The sequence below is a fragment of the Hoplias malabaricus genome, chromosome Y (genome assembly GCF_029633855.1).
Source record: "Hoplias malabaricus isolate fHopMal1 chromosome Y, fHopMal1.hap1, whole genome shotgun sequence".
Lineage (NCBI taxonomy): Eukaryota > Metazoa > Chordata > Actinopteri > Characiformes > Erythrinidae > Hoplias > Hoplias malabaricus.
In genome coordinates this window covers 42923021-42933945 of record NC_089820.1, presented here as the reverse complement: position 1 = coordinate 42933945, position 10925 = coordinate 42923021, and the positions used below count along the sequence as shown (strand labels likewise).

Here is a 10925-nt window from a genome sequence, read left to right as displayed (position 1 = left end):
TCTTTCTGAGTCTTAGATGTTAAACATGTGATATGGATTTTTCCACCTTTACAAGGAGCTGGGGAGAGCATTGTGTAATTCTGCTGTTTATTTTTAAGGATGTACATTGTATTTGTTGAAAATATATGAAACGCCCAATCGGAGATAATAAAATTCTGATGCAATTTTAATATTCTAACAAATGTAAAACTTTTAAAAAGAAATATAGCATAATATACATTACAATTAAAAGTTTATGTGAGCTAAATGAAGAAGATCCATTAGACAAGATCTTCTGATTATTTTCTTTCTGGATGAAATGAAATGCTGGATTACAACATAAATAACAAAATATTTCATAGAATACTGAACGTTTTCATGCTCTAAAATTGTCTTATAGCTGTTGGAACTGTTCAGACAAGACATTATTCACAATGGATTAGTTAGTTTAAAGGAATTATGGGTAAAATGAAAATAAAATGAAGATCATATGAGAAGAAAATAATTAAAAACATTTGCAGGGAAATACATCCCCATTTCCAAAAATGTTTTGTAAAATGCAATAAAACAAAAATCTGTGATTTATTATTTTACAGCCAATTCATTTATTTTAAACTGACCAACTTATATATTTTAATGCCTGCAAAACACTCCAAAAAAGCTGTATCATGTGGATCACGATCCACTTTAATTAAACTTTTTAATCATTTGGGATATGAGAATATTAATTTGTTGAAGTTTTGCAAGGGTAATTTTTGCCCATCCATGCTTGAAACAAGACTTCAACTCTTTGTTGTCACCACTGTCTGATTCTTCTATTGTGTAATGCACCATAGGAGACAGATAGGAACTGAAGATAAACCAGTTAAGCACACACGTTTTTTTGTGCTACTCTGCTGTGGCATGTGCAGAATGATGCCTAGCAAAGACGGGGAAATTCTAAACTCAGCTGAGGATATTTTCAGACATCGGAAGAGGCACATGGAACTTGGAACTCTTGAACCCGAGGGACATGCATACTTCGCAGGAGGTAAAGTTGGATCCTGCAGACATTTCAGATTCCATTTCCTTGGCTGAGGTCATAGCTGAAAAGCTCTGAAGTGGCAAGATGACAGGAGAAAATGAAATTCACCTAAAATGAAGGCCCTGGATACTGGAGGCCTGGCATGGCTGGCACATCCATGCAATATTGCACAGAGTTTGGAAAAAATCCCATTGCGTTGGCAAATCAAGGTGGTGGTCCCCATTTTTGCAAAAAGGGACTGAAGAGTATGTGCCAATTCCCAAGCATCCCTGGGTCTATGCCAGGGTACTAGAAAGGAGAAACCCTTTGTTGGCCATATCTCAAATACTAGAGGAAAGATGAAGACCAGCTCTTTACCCTCTCATAAATGACTGAAGGAGCATGGGATGCGGAACAGCAGGAAGTTTCAGGGGCAGGAGACGTCTGGGCTTCATTGCTTGCCCTATTGCCACCGTGACCCTGAAATGGATCAATTGGATGAACAGATTAAATTAATCCATTACAATAATTATATCATGAACAACATTTATGTCAATTAAATTAAAATGGTGTTAATAGGTTTGTAGAGTGGTGCAATAAACAATGTCTTGATCATTAAATCGAATTTGAATGCATATTTTGGGGTCAAAAATAAGATTCTATCTCATTTTATATGTCAGTAATGCTTTTTTTCCATTACAATTCAGCATTATTAGAAAATTAAGAATTTGTTCTGATATAGTAAGTTATTAGAGAACGGTTTTTAACAACTTATGAGAAGAGTGTGTAAAGACTATTATATAATACCTCATCAGATCCAGCACGTGTTGAATGGAGAATCTGATGTTATGCCTTCAAGCACAAATATCACTTAATCCTCTATCTAAAAAACAGATCACAGATGTTAGTTGAGATAACCTCAGTAATGTGCTGGGAGGCATTTGATTTAATTTGAAGTAAATATCATCACAGTCCAAAGAAAAACATATATCTTCAAAACAGCCCTTAAAGGTGCATATTCAGTACTTTTTACCTAATTGTACCATATTCTATATTAATTGTAGGTTTTTAAGTTGCGTTTATTTCATATGTCCCATTTCGTCTCTGTCATATTTTATTATTTAATTTTACACAGTTCTCTTATGAAATTTTACAAATATTTACCTTTCCTTTTGTACAAGAATAAAATTAATCTTTAGGGAACACAGCTGAACTCTAAAACCACTGTTGTACCTTTAAAGTTACACTTACACTATTTGTAACTTTACTGACAATAATGTACCTATACGGTACCTTTTTTCTGACAGTGTAACTTTAATAGAATAAGAATAACTTTACTTTTGATGAATATTAATGCGAAAGATAATATTCCAAGTATTCCTGAAGCATTTCTATTGGTCCATTCATCAAGGAAACTTCACACAATGTGAAGGACCTCTGCCGTGATCCAATCACATAATAAACAAAAAAAATCAATGAAAATATGGGGATGTATTTTTTTGGATATAGATGATATATAGTGTGTAATGAGTTTTCCCCTGTTTCTGTGTATTCCTGTAATGGAGTTGCAGGGTCACAATTCAAGAAAAGGTGATCAAATTTGGTTTTTTTTTAGTTAAATAAATGCAATCTATGATTACATAGAATGTATTCCTCTCATTAATATTTATGCTAATATTATTGTGATGACAAATGATATCCCTATTCTTTTTTGCATTGTTCGATATTGGCCAAGCAAAATGATAACTGGTTATCGATATTGACTCAGAGATTCTTTTTCAGTGAATCGCTGACTCATCATCTTGGTTCAGTGTGTACAGTAGCTCATAGTGCTTTTCTCTCACTTTATTTGCTTGGATGGCATCCTGCTTTCCAACACCTCTAAAAGATCTCTTATCTTTGCCACGTCTTCCTCTTCTGAACAAACACCAGGGTTCAGTTTCAGCCAGCAGGGTAATGGATTGGGACTAATGAATCAGTTTTAACGCGTGCACCATTGCACGTATAGTGTGTGTGTGTGTGTGTGTGTGTGAGAGAGAGAGAGAGAGAGAGAGAGAATAAAGGGGGGGGGGTTGGTGTTGATCCATCTGCTTGCTATAAAAGAGGGAGTCTGAAAGTGAAAAGGCCAGAAAGAGACCACCAAAAAAGAGGCGAAGGAGCTCACACACACACAGACACACACACACACACACACATATCTTCAAACCGGTGAGTGGCAGGGAGATCTGCATATATTTCTGGGCAAATTAATTAGGACAAAGGACCTTGACTTTGAAGTGCTGTATTGTGCAAGTGAATGATAGAAATATACTCAGTAGTTTGAGAAGGAATCTAAAACTTTCATCTGATTTACTTTTGTGTCTGTGAAACACAGGTTTAAAGATGAAAGGCACACACTTCTGCGCTGGTCTTCTCCTGCTTCTCGTCATCATCCACAGCAGCCTGGAGCTGCCTCTACAAGACATCACAAGGTGAGGAACAATAAATTCTGTTTCCATTTAACCTTGTGGCAGCTTTGGATTTAAAACATTGCCCATACGTGGACATTAGCAAAAATTCTACTTTTTCTGTAAAAATAAAAACAGCAATAATCTTTAACAAAAACAAACATTTTTCCAAACTGAAATATTTATTCAAACATAGTAATAGTTAGTGTTAAAAGACTTGCCATCATGTTTTTCAAAATTCCCAGATAATTCAGTGTTAGAGATGTGAACAAAGTGATGGAGACAATTTTAATGTGATTGATTCTAAAGAAACTGGAAACAGGCCTTTCCATATTTGCAACAGAAACATAGCATATTATTTTCTCTCTAGAAACACCAGTAAATTCCACAGGTCTAAGATGTTGTATAATAAATAAAAAATGAAAAATGTGGGAAATAAGGGGGTAAAAATTGTTAAAAATATTTTTCTGCAGGTTATTTAGAAATTATGTTTTATCTCAAAACTATTCTAAATAATCTTCTCTATGATAGAGCATTTCTCATTAAAAACATTAATTGTTAAATAAACATTAAAGATTCTTCTACATAATTTATTTATGCTTATCGTTTTAAAATGTAAGGATTGCATTTATTGCAAAGGGTTTTGGGCAAAATAATGCTTTAAAAGATGTTTTGTTTTAAGAATTTTGGAGCTGTTGTTTGTTTAAAATTTTTGTAACAAGACATGATATATTTGTAGCTCAGAGACAGAAACACGAATGTGGGAGGAGAGGAAAGATTTCCCACTGGTCAAGAGACATTCAGAGGGAACTTTCTCCAATGACTACAGCAAATACCTGGAGACTCAAAGAGCACAGGACTTTGTTCAGTGGCTCATGAACTCCAAGAGGAGCGGGTGAGTTCCCACTGGCTTTAAGAAAAAATGTGGTATTGCATAAAAGTTGCTTTTTGGATGGCTTAGGAGACTGACAATTTGTTCTCTTAACGTTCCCTTAGAAGAAATAGGGTCAGCCAAAAAAAAAAGAAAAGAAAAGAAACCAGATTTGCTTCTGTCCAGCTACAAATGATTTACAATAGCAAAACTGGGAAGGTGCTTAGTGCTGATGAGAATTTAAGGCTCTTCATTCTCAGGACAAATATCTGAGCGGCAAAAGACAAAAGCTAAACTCTCCACTGTTTTTCAATCTGGTCTCAGTGTTATCTAACAGAACCTAATGCTTTTCTTCCCTTAGGGTTAAATCCCCTAAGGATCTACAAGGTATTTTTAAACCATTCATAAGGATCTTTTAAAACTGTACTGAAGCAAATCTTGATCTATCAGAAAACCAAATCAGAGGAATAAGTTATGTATGCTAGATAATTCTAGTGTTTAATTCTGGATCACAAATGAAACTACAGCTCATTTAGAAGGTAATAATAATTCAAGCTTAAAAAAACTGAGCACAACTGAAAATATGTTTTCACAATTAAGCCATGTTAAAATATTGTAAAATAATACATAATTTCCCTATTTGGATTAGGTATCTGAGCTGATTTGTACATATTGTGTGCAATTTTACCTGTATGTTACCTTCCCTATACCATTTTAGATGTGAAAAAAATATTGTTGATTCAGGTACCAAATTAAGTGCACCATCAGTATTGATTCTCCATGGGTTTTACAGTTTGCAGTCTAGCACCATAAGCTTTATGGCTGAAGATAGTGTGTAATAAACTAAATGGAACCTGATTTCACAAAATGTTTCCTCTTTTTTTTTTGTAGGGGACCGGTCCGGCGCCACGCAGACGGCACCTACACCAGCGACATCAGCGCATACTTGCAGGAACAGGCGGCTAAAGACTTCATCGCCTGGCTAAAGAATGGACAGCCCAAACAAGAGTAGGCCTCATCATCATCCTCATCGCCCCAACCTTACCTACAGTGCCTTATGGAGAGTCAGAGAGAGATATGAAAAAGAAACCAATTAGTGAGAGACATAGGCTAAATCTCAAATGGCTCCCAACTCCCTGCATATTGCACATAGTAAGTCATGAAGCTTTACCTTCTTTTGGAGATCCCAAATGGCTTTTAATTACATATTTAATGCACTATTTCAGTGGCCTTTTTTGGCCTACATAGTGCAATAGGGAAGTAGGGAGTAGGGAGCTATTTATGACAAACATAGAAAAAGTTAGAGCACAATGTTATTAACTTTATTAACCAAATAAACCCTTCTGCTTTGTTTGTTCTCTTTGCTCAAACCTGAATCTTTTTTGATGGACCCTGTCCTAACCCTGCTAATAAACAGCGCTGATTTACTGATCTTCTACAGTTTCTGCCACTGATCTTTTCTTCTTTTTGTATTTTGGCAAATCTCTGGCTTTGGGAGCTTTTATTCAAAAACACTGCATCTCCTGTCAATGCTAATACAAATCAGAAATGCTACAATTTGTCCTCTTGGGTGTATGTGGCTTGGGGAACTTTTGCTGAACAGATCCACATTCAGGTTACTCTCTGGTGCTACTTCTACCTCATCCTTTGCCCATAAACAACTATTTTCATAGCTACTGAGTGTGTAATACTTCACAAATTATATTATACTTTTTGAGACATATGTTGCATATTTAGTATAATATCAATACAGCAAAAAGATGTGAATTCGTCATAAATATTTTTTACAGCATTAAAAATACTAAAAGTAAATATTCAAAACAGTTGTTTAGTATAGCACTTTTTAGAGCCCAGCCAAAAGCTAGTGTTTGATGCATGCTATTATACCTTCCAGAAGCTAGCATGCTAGACAAGGTACATTATACTGCACTTCAATTCAATACAAAATAATATGTTTCACTTTTACCTTTGTTACCTCCTTTTCTAGCGTAGTAAAACCCTGGAAGCCATTCCATTTAAAGTGATTTACAATGTTGCATGCCTGTGAACACCGTTAGGACACTGCTAGGACATATAAGGTGTCCTACACAAACATTTTTTTCTTGTTTTTTTTCTGATAGTCAGGAAATGCTACATCAGTATCTGCAGATTAAGAAGTCAATTAAAGCATGTCTACATGTTTTCAGGATTATTTTTATTTTTTGTGATATATTTGCTATAAATTGGCAATATTTATAAGTTTATATAAATAAATTACTTTTCTACCGTTTGAAAGAAGAAATAATAGTTAGTACTATATTTATGTCACTCACCTCACTTAAGTGACTACCCTTCCATGTATTCTTGCAACTGAACAACTGTGACAGAGCAGAGAGACAGAACAAAAATTTCCTGTTTTGAAGGCTCCTTATGAAAATCTTTGAGTCAGATAGCTCAAACATATGCACTTTAACCGCACTGATCCTGCTAGTTTTTATGTTTTGAACCTACATGACTCAGCTTGGCTCTATTGCTTTTCCACTGGACAAATCTGGTGCCTGGTACCAGGTACTTTTTCAGTCCCTGCTCAATTACGGTTCCAAGTCGAGTAGGTACTAAATTGTGACGTGTAAACCCTACAGAGTGCTGATTGGCCAGAGACCTGTCAATCACCATGAAATGCAGAAATCCAGCACAAACTCGCTGCTTGTTATATCTGTGAAGTTATAGCAGCTTCTAACATTTATTTTTTTTAATCCGAGTCTATACAGCAGCCTGTAACATTACCTCAAGGTGTTAAGAGGTTCCTTGGACCAATGGCCAACGAAAATCTCCAGTGAAAGTCGAACGTGCAACAGGGAAAACTGATCTGTGAGAACTGGAGTGCGGAACCGCATTCACCCGAATATATACGAGAATACACAAGTAAAATACCTCCTGCGTTGTTGTGCATTTCAAAGCCCGCGGTTCCTGTTAGGGACGGGATTTTGTGATGTCACTGGCTCCATTTCTCAGGGAACTGTGCTAGTGGAAAAGCGACTAGCCGAGCTGAGCCTAGCCGAGTCAAGCCAATACCACGCAGTGGAAAAGCACTATAGTTAATGTTCAGTAGTGAGTTCAGAGCAGATAGCATTATTATATACTGAATATAATATTGGTAAGTCTTATTCCATAGCATAAATTTAATATTAATGTACATTTTATATATTTAAAAGAGCTTTAAGACTTGATTTACAGTCTATGCAATCCTGGAATAGAAAAACAGAGGACAACATTTCCCTATTTTGAATGATATAGCGAAAAATACAAGGACATAGGTCTTTCTCAGTTTTTCTGTCTTAGGAATTAAAACAGAAAACCAGAAAAACAAAAGACATTTAGCCTCACTTAATTACATTTAAACAGATTTGTGCTTTGACACCTATGAATGACATTGGAAGCTTTTTTTTTCTTTTGTAAAATTGAAAAAGGTGAGAATGGAAGTAAATTTCTTCCTAGTTCTAATCAAATAGTACTGGAGATACTCTGATAACAATTTATCTATGGTAGGTTACTAATTTTTACAAATATTTTCATTTTAATGTTCCACTATGAGACCATATGAGAACACATTTCCAGTACTATCTATTAGACAATTTAAACACAATTTACTCTATGTAATTCATTCATTGATTTTCTCTAACTGCTACATCCTGATGAGGGTCATGGTGGGTGTCGATCCTACTGGCAATTATTGGGTGGAAGGCTGGAAACACACCCAACTAAAATACAGTGCAAGTGACTTTACCTGCTAACGTTATTTACCTGTTACTTTTTCTTTTTTTTTATCTTTTCCATTATGGCAGCTAAATATGTCAGATGTGGCTTGCATTACGCTGAGGGAGGGCTATCCTATAACTATAAACTTTTGGACCCCTAGTCATGGTTACATATTGCTGCGACATTAACCAAAAATCTCTCTGTGAAAGGGATGACACTTCAACAGTTGCACTACAGGGAATGCAGAATAACTTTTTTTTTTTTTTTACCAGTGCTCTGTAAAGGTGTTCTGACTTCATAAGAGCTAAGAACAAACTTATTTGTGGGCAGAGACTGGAAAGATCCATTACATTACACCAAATACAAATTAATCTCATTTTGATCATTTGAGCAATACTGACTACTACCTCATATAATGATCTAGTAATAATAATAAAGTATCCGTTTATAAGCAGCTCTGATGTTGCCCATGTTGTGTTCTGCACATGCTTAGTGGCACTAGGAAACAAGGTGCAGGAGCCTTACACAAGAGACATGTGGACGGCAGCTTCACCAGTGATGTCAACAAGGTGCTAGACAGTATGGCAGCTAAGGAATATCTACAGTGGGTAATAAGCCAATCATCGGGGACCAGGTAATGTCCATAGCATCTCCCAACATAATTCAATACACATGTTTACACATCATATTACACTATAATTTGCTAGTAAACCTGAACAGTATACAATAACAACAACTCACGCAACCAAACAACTTTCAATACAGATATGCTAGTTTGAGTGATATCTATTAAATGATTTAGGCTTGAGCTTTGAACAATTATTTTGTTACACTAGGTGTTGAAATGCACATTTTAGTTTCTTCAGAAAATATTTATAGCAAAAAAGTGTCAGGTTTGAGGTAAATATATGATCTGTCTGGATTAAATATATGAAAAAAATTCTTATTTATTTTAGGCCATATCACTCAACCATACTTGATGTTGAATTATTTTCGTTCTAAATCTGTAGTTAGACTAATCTTATCTTACAAATGCAGCAATCGATTATTTTCTTCATTGATGTTATGAAACCACAATTTTACTGGCATCTAGCCTAAATGTGATTTTGAAGCTGATATGTGATAGAGATTCTCTACTAAGCTTGTTATAAACATGGCTCCCCCCATGTACAGGATCTGAACTATGGAGCAAAAAGTAGTTCATTCAGAAGTTAAAAGCAATTTGGTTCTTTGTCTCATGTGAGCTGCACTACATAAAATCAATGTAAAAAAAATCATCTTGATTATACACTGCTGAATTGTCAAAAATGTTGCATTAATTTTATCAATCTAACGTCTTGGCATAAGATAATCATTTGATCTGAAAATGCTTTATCTTAAAGAAGAAACAAAACTGTACCTTGTTTGACAATGTTCATCGGGAACTTTCCATTATCAGATTTTTCTTTATTTTTAGTGGTCGACAGCACTGAAGCCAGCAAGAAAGACACAGTGCTTCCTCACTGATGTTTTGGATGATATTCTTCACACAGAGGGCCTGCAATCATCGAACCAATGAAAGCCAAAGTCCTTAGTCTTACAGTACTGGAAATTAAAAGCCATTTACATATTTATCCATTGTTTAAGCACTGTGATAGAGAATAATTATTTATTTTCCAGAGATTTGTGGTTAGCCATCGGAGATGAGGATAAAAAATATAATATTTTTATATTAATGAGTTATTTTCTATATTTATGATATTGTAAGAATATGTCAGAAACTCAGGTAAATGTACTATATTTTCAGGTCAGTGAACGAATGAGTAAGAAAAATTTACTTATGCCACCACTGTATCAAAATGCTATGCATATGGTGCCCTGCTCTGCAAAATAAACTTTTCATGTTAAGTAAATAATAACTTGTGTGTTACCTTTGTGGATCTCTCTTCATCATGCATTTTTCTGCAAAACAAATGATCTAGAACTAAACCCTCAGCTCCACATGCTGACCACATTTTCTATGAGTGGACAGCGCTATCTAGTGGAAATACCTATATAATTTATATATATCTAAATACCGAGTTTATTTTGTTTCATTAGCCACAGATTTTAAGGTTTAAATTTACTAAGAGTTTTTTCCGTAGGTATTAAAAAATCAAATAATTAATTGAATAATTTAAAAAGCCTACAGTCACCATATTTTAGTGTCTGTTAGAGAGGAAGCCAGCACTGGGTAATGTTGACTAGGGCCTGCAATTTATTTATTTTTAGCCAGAAAATGTTTTCATTTTTTTGTACGACTATCCCTTTATACAAATAAGGTACTTGTCATGAATGTCATTTGTATCACTTAATGAATGACAAACAAAATGACAAATAAAGTCTTTGAATATATAATCTAAAATTACATGTAAATAAAGATATGGCCATTATATTCAAACAGATGTCAATTCAATGTATACATTCAGATTTACCACCGTGTATTGGATTGGGGACGTTTATGTTAGACAAGTATGTGTAACTAAGTTAAAACACTCTATAAAACCACAGCTCAAACCCCAGATTTTAAATATCATTGCTAAACTTTTCAAGGTCTGCTTAATTAACGTTGGCAGGAATACTATCACTAACTATCTCCAGCTAGGTTAATATTAACGTTAACTTACTAAGTGAAAGATTGTTTGGTAGGTAACATATCTCCCCACGTTCATGTAGAGTTTTTATCAAATTTAACCAAAACACATAATTTCCATCCTAGTTTTCATACGACCGTTGGAAAATGTAGTGTAGCACAACAGGCAGGGTGACGATTGTAGAGTGCAGGATGTAGGGAACAGGACGCGGAGTGCAGTAATATGTAGATATTACTAGCTAGTGTGCCATTCCGATAACAGCCACAGTGTAGGGT

General features: G+C 35.0%; 1 protein-coding gene and 2 long non-coding RNA genes across 3 annotated transcripts; 1 reads left to right on the top strand and 2 right to left on the bottom strand.

The window, feature by feature from the left end:
- LOC136679396 (uncharacterized) lies at positions 1 to 5331 on the bottom strand. The gene is made up of 4 exons (XR_010796547.1): positions 5155 to 5331; positions 3336 to 3436; positions 1790 to 1865; positions 1 to 1462 (listed from the first exon to the last, which is right to left on the bottom strand). It is a non-coding gene; the product is annotated as an uncharacterized lncRNA (long non-coding RNA).
- LOC136679395 (pro-glucagon) lies at positions 3365 to 5312 on the top strand. Its single transcript, XM_066657897.1, has 3 exons — positions 3365 to 3453; positions 4169 to 4324; positions 5192 to 5312. Exons 1-3 carry the CDS (start codon positions 3365 to 3367, stop codon positions 5310 to 5312), a joined length of 366 nt encoding a protein of 121 aa, XP_066513994.1.
- A 1193-nt stretch (positions 5332 to 6524) lies between the features above and the next one.
- On the bottom strand, positions 6525 to 10821 carry LOC136679397 (uncharacterized). The gene is made up of 3 exons (XR_010796548.1): positions 10684 to 10821; positions 9438 to 9575; positions 6525 to 6657 (listed from the first exon to the last, which is right to left on the bottom strand). It is a non-coding gene; the product is annotated as an uncharacterized lncRNA (long non-coding RNA).
- Between the last annotated feature and the right edge of the window lie 104 nt (positions 10822 to 10925).